The 12,853-nt window shown below is 35.7% G+C and overlaps 2 protein-coding genes across 26 annotated transcripts in view; both read left to right on the top strand.

The window, feature by feature from the left end:
* The window catches only part of CCDC90B (coiled-coil domain containing 90B), a 695,243-nt gene that overhangs the window by 21,188 nt on the left and 661,202 nt on the right, over window positions 1-12,853 (top strand). The window lies entirely within an intron of this gene.
* DLG2 (discs large MAGUK scaffold protein 2) overlaps window positions 1-12,853 on the top strand; it is a 2,230,265-nt gene that overhangs the window by 1,752,078 nt on the left and 465,334 nt on the right. For 20 of the 25 annotated variants that reach the window (XM_050755793.1, XM_050755797.1, XM_050755794.1 and 17 more), the window contains one exon: window positions 2,808-2,963. The exons of the other annotated variants lie outside the window; for them this stretch is intronic. In XM_050755793.1, coding sequence (XP_050611750.1) covers window positions 2,808-2,963 — 156 coding nt within the window. The remainder of the gene's footprint in view (window positions 1-2,807; window positions 2,964-12,853) is intronic. 25 annotated transcript variants of the gene reach the window in all.

The raw sequence follows: 12,853 nt of genomic DNA, 5'->3' as shown, positions 1-12,853 counted from the left end.
GACAAGGAAATAGAACAAATAGCAAGTGCTAATGGAGTTCAGAGAAAAGAGAGATCACCAAGGGCCAGGGTGTGCTAATTATATGCTATAAGAACCTGCAATTATAAATCCATAGATATGCAAATAAATGCTGATGGCTCAGCAGATGAGCAACAAAGTCATTATCTATGGCTCTTTATAAATGGACAGCAAGATAAATGATTTGTTTATAAATTCACTTAGAGATTGTACCAGTATCTTTGAATGCTTTTGCTTCCTTCTGGGGGCATCCACAGTTAGACCTCTTGGATTAGATTTCCATATTCACTACCTTCTGACCTAGGCCATTCTGGCAGTTCCAAGCAGGCCCTGTCAATTATGACTAGCTGATTCATGCTGCCAAAAGTCATTTCCCCTTGGCACTTCCTTAACCAACTGAACGGGAAGTGATAGTGGCATCTGTTCTGCCACCCAGATCCGTGATGGTTTATAAAATGGCATTTCTTGTTTGTCTGATGGGGAGAGGTCACACAGAATATAACTGCGGGGAAAGACTAAGAATGCTGACTCCCAGTATTAGGTCTTCTGCAACTCAGGGCTGAGAAGTCTGTGAGGAGCCCACTGTGCCCATTGGAGTGACTCTCACAGGAACTGTAGGCAGGCATTGCAGTGGCTAAACTCAAACACACAAGAAACCTATCCCTTTGAGGGCAGATGAACCATGTACACATGCTTTAATTAAGTACTTAAAGCCAATCCGTTCATGATGATGTTGGGATTCTGGTTCTTCTGGTATAACCTGTGAGAATTTATAATGGCCTAAAAAATTTAGAGTAACTTATGGCTCCCTTGAAAGAACCAGAAGGTTTTTTAAAATTTCCCTCAGCAAAGAATGGTAAAAAAAAAAAAAAAAAAAAAAAAAAAATCATTCAAAGAAACATTTACCAAATACCTACTATGTGCCATTTCTGTGTTCAGATTATAGCCTGTATTGTACTTTCTGTATACCACACTGTGCTCTGGTACATAATATACATACTGTATGATAGAATATATGACAGAATCCTAGCACTGTAATAACGTCATTAGATAGAAATCTTCAAACGTGAACCCCATTTTTATGCCACTTGAAAGGAGATTTTCACTGATATTTTTGATGTTGTTGTTTGATTGCAAGAGAACTTTGTCAATATTGCAAGAAGACTTTGTCAAATTTTCAAGTGGTTTGTTATGTTTTGGTATCTTTTCATCTACCCATCTTCTGAGATATTAAGTGAATCAACAAAAGAAACTGGATTTGATATCTCTATTCTTTAGCCAGTGAATGTACAAAATAAGAAGTAAATAAATAGGGAAGAGATAGAAGGTGAAACAAAGGTAAAATATACCTGCAATATCAGTAACTGTTTCTCTGTGTTGATAAGACTTTGAAAAGTGAAGAATTAAGCTTAGCAAGTATCGGTCCACTATGAAACCATCCTGAAGGTGACTGAAAGCAAAAAAAATAAGAGCCTTCTTCTAAAATCCAAGGTATTAAAGCCTGTTCCAAACACCAAATCTACTAAATATGTGAATCAAATGATAATATTATATTCATAAAATGGTTCCAAAAAGATTCAAATAAAAGTTTCAAGAGTTCAACCCTGGACAAAATACAAGACCTCATTTTCATTGGCTTGAATTTATTATAATTTTCAGAAAGTAAAATATTTATCTTTCTTCGGTTGAATACAATGTAACCAGGAATTTCTAAAAGATCTCCATTAGCCAGCTTTGATTGTGAAAATTTGACTCAAAATATGGTGCTACTGAGGTAAAAGAACTAGGAGAAAATTGGAAACACATTTTCTTAGTCTGCAGAGAGTCAACATCAGACTGAGAAAATAGGATCAGCTCTCCCAGGCAGAAACAACGTTACTGAGATGACATTATCATGAGAATGTTTTATGATCTAAAAGAAGTCACTGAATCCTTTCTTCTAAGTTTCTATGCTGGCAGTTTAGATCAGCTGCCGTTTTATGTATAATAATATTTTCAAATTAAGATGCAGAGATTTCTCCAAAGAGACATAGGCCCAATTTATATGGAAAGAAAATAGCATTGTTTACATTTCCTATGTATACAGAAGATATTAGATGGACTCCAAACATAACTAAATACATTAACATTTGTAGTAAACCGTATTTATACTTATTTCTTTGTATTAGATGTGCAGTCTTAAATTTTGTAGGAGTATATCTGTTAAGATTAGGTCTCATTTATATAAGAAAAAAAAATGATCCTAGCTTGAACAATACAGTTTGTCTTTATCCACAGAGAAGAAATTCAAAGGTAGCTAGTCCATAGTTAGTATAGTGCCACTCCATATCATCAGTGACACAAGTGCTGTCTTTATATTCCTTTATGTGTATTTTTTGGCTTTATCCTCAAATTTGCTTCATGGTCTTAGATGACCAGTGAAGCTCTACCCATCACGTCTGGGTTCCAGGTGAGTAAAGGGAGGAAATGTGAGAAAACAAAATTTCAAGAATTCCAGCTAAATGAGCTTCCTTATAAGCAGCTATTCCAGTTCACCGAACACTTCAGAGCACTCAAATCACATAGGACTGAACATTTTCATGGGGCCGTACTTACCCACAAAAAAGTCTGAGGAATAAAGTCTTTATTATAAGAAAAGTTACAAGTGGAAAAATTGGGTTTCTTCTAATAACAAATCAAGAAAAATGGCATCGTTTTTACTTTTGCATATGGTGAAATGCTACTGGTTGCACACATGTTCCTTGTATATACTAACCATGCATATCTTTCTCTTCCTCTTGTATCACCAGGCCTCCGGAACCTGTTTACAGCACTGTGAACAAACTATGTGATAAGCCTGCTTCTCCCAGGCACTATTCCCCTGTTGAGTGTGACAAAAGCTTCCTTCTCTCAGCTCCCTATTCCCACTACCACCTAGGCCTGCTCCCTGACTCTGAGATGACCAGGTACTGCATGCGCTTCCTCACTTCATCTTCTCGAACTGCATGTGCTTCCACAAGAATGAAAGGGTAGAATCTGCCTCTGCTCACTTCTCTTGCACTAAACATCTTCCCCAAGTTGGAGAGATGTTCTGCTGTTCCCTTGGTGCAATGGGAGAAATTAAGAACATTGCCTTTTTGTTTTGTTTTGTTCCCTGGAGTGATCACAGAGCACTTAGACATGATCACAAGATGCTCCACATATTCCTGGTTCCTATACATTTTAATAAGGTATTAATTATACTTTTCTAGAACAATTAATTTTGGAATTTAACAACATTTCATTCATACAGAAGGATGAAAGATAACATTTGTTGAATATTTTAAAATAATATTTAATAAGTGCTTACTCTGCTCCAGGCATAACGTGGCCTAAGAAATATGTACTATTATCACCATTTAATATTTTAACTAAAATATTAGATTAATATCACCATTTAACTGAGTCCTTAAGGTATTAAGCAACTTGTCAAAAACTACAGAATTACTTGGTTCCATCTTACCACACAGAACATAAAATTAATGTTTATATTATGTTATCATGCTAGATGTATACATATATATATATTCTTGTATTTACTGCTCCCAGCCTATTTAAAGAAATAGACGTTCAGAGTGGTTAAAGGCATTGCCCTCAGTATGATCTTGCCAATAAATGTGGAGTCCAAATTTGACCTTAGAATGTTTTGAGTCTTTCAACAACTTTGTAAAGAAATTAGTCTAAGTCTGAAAGTTGAACACAATTCTGTGTTAGTGTTCCAAAGCATATATATGAAAATAACAAAAAAGACCTCATCTTTTCATAGTAGCCTGAGTTGGAGGGAGAGGAAAGCAAGAAAAATAGAATTCAGTGTTCCACAAGGTAGTTCCAATTCAGTCTAAACAGAGATCCCAATTGTAACGTTCCTACACAAAATGGGGTGTCTATATAATGTTTTCAGACAGGAATATCTTCATAATATTGTTAGGACTGAGAAAATACAGCCTTTAGAATGATTCTTTAGAATGATTCAGAGAGAAGATGGATATATCAAGAGGGTCTGCTAAGAACATCATCTTTATTTTTTGATATTTTGAAAGAATAAGTTTAGAAGTCAATTACTGTTCTATCTAGGAGAGTTGAATCACAAGTTTTAAATTACATCTAACATTTCCAGAAATAAATGAGAAAACACATTTTTCACTATGTAAATCAACTAGGGCATTTTTATTAATTTGCAATAATTAAAGTCTAATAATATTTCAGAATACTCTATAAATATTAAATCCACCTACATTTTTAACAAATCATTAAAACTATTTCTTTGATACAATGAACTCTGCCATTTTAAAGCTAAAAGGTCAAAGTCACCATAGCCCTAAGGAAGTGAGAAGAGCCACATACCTGTAATGACTTGCTAGTAATTATGTACCTATAGTCAGCTACAGAAGGGTAGCTCAGATTTATTGAGCTCTTCTGTGCCAGGCATTTTGTTAAATACTTCTTATGAATTATGTATTTGAATACTCATAATAACTTTATGAGGTAGATGTTATAATTATCTTTGTTTTGCAAATGAGGAATTGAGACTTGATAAGTTACCTGACTTGCCCAAGATCATCCACTAGTAAGTGACAGAGCTGGGATTCCAACCCAGATGATGACTGACCTGGAAGACCATTAGCCATTTTCACTCACTGGAAAAAAATTTCCACCCATTTCTCTTTTTCTATCCTTTCTCTATCATTACCCTGACTTCTCATATACCTTCCCTTCTTCTGGCTCTGTGTCAGTAAATATTTTTTTTTTCTTTTTATCCTGTGTTCCTTTTTTATTAATGAAAAAGTTACATTGGTTTCCTTCCACTCCACTGAGGATTTTGAAGCATCCCTTCTGAAAAATTCACCAGTAAGTAGCCGATAAGAGTTTACCTCTATGTGAACCTACCAGATATGATTCTTTTCAGCTTGCTTTCTGTCCTCTGTATCACGAATACAATAGAGTTATTTATTTTTCAAATAAAAACATTATAATACAATGTTGAATTTTTTTTTTCAAATGACACACCCTGTCTAATTCTGATATGCACCAGGCCCCAACCCCCATCCATCATTACCCTTTTTGAGAATTCTATTTTCAATTTATTCTATTTTGGTCCCCTTCCTTCGCCTTTTTTCTTTTTCCATTATCTTATTCTTTATCTTATCTTTGTAGAAAAACAGTCATAAAAACACAAAAACACACTGACAGCTATTTTAATGGCCTTGTCACTACCAGTGCATTGATACCAAAAATCTTAATTTCACCCCACTTTGCTCCTCCTCCATACTTCCTCAGCTTAGTAAATGGCACATACATCTACCATATTGTTTAGGCCAAAAACTTGAGAGTCATCCTTACTACCTTGTTTTCCCTCACATCCACCATTCAATTCATCTTCAAGTCCTGTTGATTCTACCTCCAAAATATCTCAGATTTATTCACTTTGCTTTACTACTATTTCCACCACTTTAATCCAAGACCCCATCATCTCCCACCTATAGTAGATTCTTAATTGTTCTCACCATTTCCACTGTTGACCTCCAGGCTTATTCTCAATGCAACCAAAGTGATCTGTAAAAAATACAGATCAGATCTCCTTTTGCATTAGGATGCAATGCGAAGTCATTAACATAGCATCCGGGCTCTGCATGACCTAGCCCCTGCCTGCCTTTTGGATACCTCATTTCACTTTGCTAACCACACTATTCATGTTGGCCTTCTTTTTATTCACAAAATGCACTAAATCTCTTCTAGTCTCAAGCGTTTCACATACGCTTTTCCCTGGAATTGAAAAGCTCTTTTTACACTTTGCCTCATTAACTTCTGGTCATCTTAGATCCAAGTTTAAATTGCACGTCTTCAGAGAAGCTCTCTGAAACAGAAAATCAGGCCCCCTATTATATATTTTCTTTCTATTTTTCATAAGAATCAATTTATAATTGTACATTTATTTATGTGATTTTCAAACTAAATGCCTGTATCACCCTCTACACTGTAAGCTCAATGAGTAGAATTGTGTTTATTTTGTGCACTGCTATATTCCTAACACTTAGTACAGTATCTGGCTAGCAGGAGCTCAGGATTATTGGATGAATACATAAACATAGAAATAAAATCTGCAAACAAGCAAACTGATACCTGTTTGAGAACAAGTCATAGTTCAAGCTGTGCTTTACCTAGTTCTTAGTAGGTACATAAAACTACTTCATGAATGAATGAATTCATGCATAGAAACAAATAATAATTAGAACTCACTTTGTGTTGTACTTTCACCATAAACTATGTCTATGGTGATTGTCTACATTATAAATCCATTAGGCGCCCGTCAATTCTTCATGAAGACTCCGTAATTCATTTCAGATATTATTTATTTTTCTAAAGGGAAATACCTCTCCAAGCCACTGTATCTTGAAATGTAGCCAATAATTCAGGGGCAAAGTAAAAATATTCTGGTTCCGTTTTTGACACCATTACCCGTGTGCTGTTCTCTGTGTTCTTGAATAACATATAGACCCTCAGAAGTAGATGAGAACTTAGAATTAGATAGACAAACCCTTATCTAACTCTAGTAATGTTGTAGAACCCAATCTACTGTTTCACAGGTCTATGTCTTACTACCACTCATGGTTAAATAAAAATATTCTAGGATCTTTTGCCCTAAAAAAGATATTATAAAAATGTATGTATTAATTTATTTAGCTAATACTTATCAAGAATCAACAACAATGTGCAAGATGCTACTATAATAGGACAACCTTTTACAAAGGCGCAAGCTGAAGAAGACAGCCAAAAATGTTGAAGAAATGCCTGATTTTTAGGATGCAGTAGTTAATGATGTATATTTTGTTCAGAGCTTTTGAAAAATTCCTGAAGTCTTTTCCAGAAACATGCACATATTGATACAGCAATTACGGCTTCAGATTAGAATATGCACTAGCTCTGGGAAAGTTAGCATGTGAAACCATCCTTACATTTACATTAGTTTAATTCCTAATCCACATTTAGAAGAATAAAGGTGAGTCAGCAAAAGCAACCTGAGTCAGTTTTCTGTATTTTCTGAGCTTCAGTGGGAATACCCAAGATCTCAGTTCTTTGAATTAATAGCAAACATTCAGGGATGAATTAATTGTATACACAATTTACTTCTGTAAGACCATTTAAAAGGAAACAGAGAAGTTGTTAGTTTTTCTTAGGAAAGCACTGTAAATTACTTGGCACGGTGTCTATGGCTGCAGATTATGTTTGGAGGAATTGACTTTTTAATGCTTGCAGAAACGAGAAATGTGCAGAGCCTGAAATCAAACTAAAATTTGAAAAATAAATGGGATTTCTGTGGGACTCTTGCTTATCTAGTACATCTCTTTTTCTTTGAAAAAAAAAAGTAATTTTTGATGTTGTAATTGGTTTTTCTACTTAGGGAGAATAAGTTATTCAGCTTTTGATATTTCTAGGGCAAGGAGAATAGTATTCTTGGCTGCTTTTTCAATATTTATGGCACATGTTTATTTGTCCTTTTACATAAACGGTCCTAATTATTGCTATTTTGCAGTTGATAACAGAGGCTGAGATAAACCAGATGAAGGCTAATTAAGATATACTGGCAGGTTTTGGATGGGAAATGAACTGTGAAGCACTATATCATCATGAAACATCTTCACTCACTGAAGGATATATATTCATGGGACTTCAGCTAGGGACCAGGCATCATCCTTAATGTTAGGGATTCAAAGGTGAAAAAAACATGGTCTCTCCCCTTAAGTATCTCACAGACATATAAATGCAGAATTACTTACTATGTGATATATATCTTGCTAAAAGGCCTCAGTTTCTCCAATGCACCTGATCTCTAGGTAGCTGTTAAAATAACAAATTTAGAGGAATTAAATGTAACAGAGTTTATCTGAGCAAAGAACGATGCATGAGTCAGGCAGCACTCAGAAGCAGAAGAGGTTTAGAGAGCTCTACTGAGCAGTTTGAGAGGCAGCCTTTTATAGCCTGTACACAGAAGCAAAGTAGAGAAATCACCTGATGGGCTACAGCTAGGCACCTGCTTTATTTGGGCATGGGGTGATGAGTTGGCTGCCTGAAACTGGCTGAAACCCGGCTGCTAGTGACTCTCTGAAACTCTACTGTGTATAACGCTTCTAAGTTAGGTTTCAGATTGTTATGTGGAAACTCAGAGTGTGGAGACAGCCTTAACCTAAGGGCGTCCTGCTGACTTAATTGAGCATAACTAAAATCAAATTATTACAAGTGATAGTGTTGGAAGCAAATATGACCTTCAACTGTCCCTTCTGCAGAGGCATTAACATACACAAAGAAATGGCCCCATCCACTCCTAGCCATCAATTTCTAATCATTTATAAGAAGCATTACCTATAGAAAATGCACATTCATCTTCCCATAGGTCCATCTGCAAGTCTAACGTCTAACTATTCTCTGCTGGGCTCAGAGAATCCACATTTATAATTTACCACCTTTGTAGAAATCATAATGTTGGCAGCCTCAAGCCATTCTGAGTTTGGGGATGCAGAGCGAGATCTTTATTTTGTAAGACCTCAATCATATGCCAGAGTTATGGTGAGCCCCTGAATAATATCTCAGGCTGAGGTGAGAATGATTTTTTATTTTTATTAAAGAACTGTTATAAAAGACTGTTTCCATTCATAGCTTAATAGTGAGTCCAGTGAATTGTGAAGGGAAATGAATGGTAGGGTTGGCAGTATGGGGGAAGGGCAATGCAAGCCTGCCTGTATTTTTATAGAGATCTACGTATTTTACAACATGCCATTTTGTTTTCATCAAGGCTTCAAAATTTACTTCTCAGAGAAGAGAAAATAAACCTTCCATTATAACCCTTTAATTCAGTTCTGTAGACTATCAGCACATATAAAGTTATAGGATCCCTTAAATGGGTTTTTAAAGTCAGCAGGTATGTGTGTTCCAAATTGAATACTAAAACTTATCTTTGGCAAGCTTTCTTTCCTTGCAGAGTGGCAGAAAATTTACTGGGCCTTTAATGTTTTAACTGTTTCAAAGTCTGTAAATACAAAATCAAATATAAATTCCAAAACTAATCTGTAATAGAAGTGCATGTAAGTCTCTAAAGGTAAACATAGGAGGAATTACCTAACTCTGCCCTTGTTTTTCTGGGCATTATCATGAAGACACTGAGTTTATCAGTAGGATTAAGGAAGAAACGTGTTCCAAGTAAAAGAAATAGGAAAAAGTTAAGTATCGTGGTATATAAAAGCACACAATGCCTTCTGGGACTACCAGACTACCTGTGTGGCTGAGGGCTATTGGGTGGGTGATAAGGTTGGAGAAAAAGGCAGCTATGTATCATAGAAGACCTTACTTACCAAGCTGAGGATTTTGTACTTTATCCTATAGGCAGTGGGGAGCTGTTGAAGGTTTTAAAGCTGAGCAAAGAGACAATCTGCTTTGCATTTTTAAAAAGATCACTCTGCCACCTGTGTCGGAAAAGTTTGAATGCAGGGAAACTGGTTAGTATTATATTATAGAGCAGGGTAAATAATGAAGAACTGAACTGAGACTATCGAGATAGGGAGGTACAAATGGATTCAGAATTATTTATTAAATAGAACAGGTGGTACTTGGTGACTGACTCGGGGAAGAATTTTCTAGCTTGGGATATTCACTGCAGGGTGATTCTTTGCTCCTGTTTGACAGAATGAGCACTCTTGTCCACAGTAAATACACTTAAACATAAAACTCTTTAGAAAACAATGGGAGGGAAGGGAGGCAAAATATATCAGGTCCCTTGTTTGAGGTAGTGGCAATGTGAGGTCACAGAGGAGCTAAGGATTGTGCCCAAACTATCTAGGTCTGAAGCCTTCCATTTGGCCATACTAATCACGTGCATTTTAGCTAAACATGTTACCACCCTCAGAGCCTCAATTCCCTCATCAGAAAGTGAGAAGAATAATTGCATCTGTGCTGTTTCCCTCATAGGATTGTTGTGATGATCAAGGGAAATTGAGCAAATGAATTTTCATCTAGGCACTAGCCACATTAGTCATTATTAATTGTTCCCATATGTGTATTCTATTTTAAAGCCTTGAATTCATGTATATTTATTTCTATTGCTATCACAAATCAGGTAGAAAATGTTTATCAGCTCAGGCAAATCCCCTGAGGTCATAAGAAAGCTGTTTGGGCTGAGACCTTCTATCATTCTTAACAGCAATCCTTCTTGTCATCATAATCAATGTCACATATTTTTCCTTTTATTATTACATTTATAGGCTCCCTGTAAAAGGCGGCATGTGTCTAATCCCATATGTGATTGTGTACTTATATGAGATATTTTTCTTTTTTATCTACTCGTGTAGTGGTATTTTTGCCTTACATGTTTCTTCTCAGGAATGTGGACAAAATAACAGCCACTTTATGGTGCACAGATTAGTAGCCAGGCATTTTACATAGGTACTTTATTGTTTCTAATAATCTCAATAATTTTGCAAAGTGTGTGTTTTGATCTAGCAATTGGAGGAATCTGGGCTGTACCCAAGGCATTCTCACATCCAAGCTCATCTTCTCACGGAGTCTTAATCACGTTCACTCTGTACACTGTAGCTTCTCACTCTGTGCCCCACTTCCTACATCCACTCTGCCACAAATCTGTAGACTCTGAAAGGAAATTTGAGCCTTGTTCACATGATTCAATCTGGGAAACAGCACCATTAGAAACAGAAAGAAGATGCTTACAAACCATTGACCTTCTTATGCCCTTAAAAAGCTGATATAATCTTAAAGAATGCTTTATTTCACTTTTAATTAAAACCAAGAGAGTCAGCCCTCTGGGAATGACTCACAAGGCGTAGCCCCTTTCTAAGTTTATGTAGTAGCTTATTTTTCAAAGGCTGTCACTGCCTTTTTGAAGTAGGTGATCACTAAACCCAATATGAATTAAGGAAAATAAGAAGAATTAAATTGACTCCCAGAGTGACAGAGGCCACTCTTGCTGCATTTGGTTTTATAGCCTATTTCCTCTGCAATGCAATCTATGAAAGGGTTTACATGGAAAGAAATACCCCTTGATTTTAAATTAATGCATTATCTCAATAGACAGTTTCTTAAATTTACAGCATTCACTGTTGTCCCTCACTGTTTTTTGGTACTAGGGGGCAAATGTTCTTTCATTAAGAATTCAAGAATTGTTTTAAAAGCACAGTTAAAATTTTGTAGTTTAAAGGACAACAGAAAACAGGGAACTTACCCTGTTTTGAAAGCTCTTATTTACTCTGCACAACAACCCAGGCAGGTAGACTCAGGAGGCTTCATGAGGGTTAAATACCTTGAGATGACAGAGCTGGGAAGTGAAACCAGATTGGTGATGTTCAAATAACTCTGTAATAAAACAATCCAAATTTAATTGATCAGCTTTAAAAAAATTAAAAGTGAGATAATATCTCTATCTGAGATGATGTAAACATTTTCTATTAGTTTTAGTATGTCTGTTTGTGTTTTGGGAGCAATCTTTGTATTTACTTTAGTAACCATCAAATTGTTGGGTGGCAATAAGAAAACAGAATAAGCACAACTTCAAAAGCATTCCTTTGTAAAGGAAACTACCTATGAGAAAATGCTATGCAAAAATCACCATAGTCAACAAATTGTAGGACTCAAAATCGAGACAGTGACGTTAAACCGTAACACCCATTGCACAGATATTAATTAAAACCACTGATGTGTATTGAGTGCCTTTAGGTGCTATGCGCTATTTCAGAAGTTTTATATGTACAAATTCATTTTAACCTATAACAACTTATGGGGTAGCTATGATCATCCCAATTTTATATAAATATTACAGTACATGGTTTGAGAAACAAATGGAAACAATGAGATGAGATAGTTGGAAATGAGGTCATCAGAACTTACACTTAGAATATTAATTTTATTAGAGCAGAAGTTTTGTTTTATTGTTTTATTCCACGTGCCAAAAATGGTACCTGGCATGTAGTACTAATAGTGACAATGACAATACAGATGATGATGATGATGGCAACTATGAGGATAATGATTACAACAATCACTATTTATCGTCTTGTTGCCTACTCAGCAGCACTTTATACAAGTTAACTCATTAATCTCCACAGGAACCCAGGGAGGTATGTATCATTATTATCCCATTTTACAGGTGATGAAACAGTTAACTAACCTTTCTAAGGTCACATGGGTAGAATCTGAACCTAACTCGGCTGGTGCTAGAATCTGTGTTTTTAAATGTGCTTAATAAATATTCAGTGAATATTACAGTAGTAATTCTTCAAGTATTGAATTCTGCTTCAGAGAAAAGTATACCCCATTGAACAATAGTCAAATCTCTTTAGTAGATAGGTGATATATCAACAGATGACTGATTGATATGATATGAAGATAGATAGAGAGAGAGATAGATAGACAAGCAATGAATATATAGTTAAGAAACTAGACTCTAGACACAAAATATTAGGGTTTGAATTTTGCCACCACAACTTTCTAGCTATGTAAACTTGAGCAAGGGACTTTTCTATAAGGTAGCAATTATTGTAGTATCAATCTCACGGGGTACCTATCAGGATTTCAAGAGGTTTTATATAAAGTGCTGAAAACAGTACCTGATAAATATGAAGAGTTCCATAAATGTTAGCTATCATTATATTTGTATATGTGAGATGATGTATTATGACCCCCCCAGATAGATACCTCACCTCAGATAGATACCTGAGGTGAGAATGAATTTTTTTCAAAGGACTGTTATAAAAGACTGTTTCCATTCATAGCTTAATAGCAAGTCCACTGAATTGTGAAGGGAGATGAATGGTAGGGT

This window comes from Macaca thibetana, chromosome 14 (assembly GCF_024542745.1).
Source record: "Macaca thibetana thibetana isolate TM-01 chromosome 14, ASM2454274v1, whole genome shotgun sequence".
NCBI lineage: Eukaryota > Metazoa > Chordata > Mammalia > Primates > Cercopithecidae > Macaca > Macaca thibetana.
Note: the sequence above shows the minus strand (reverse complement) of the source record. Positions and strands in the feature narration are given on the sequence as shown.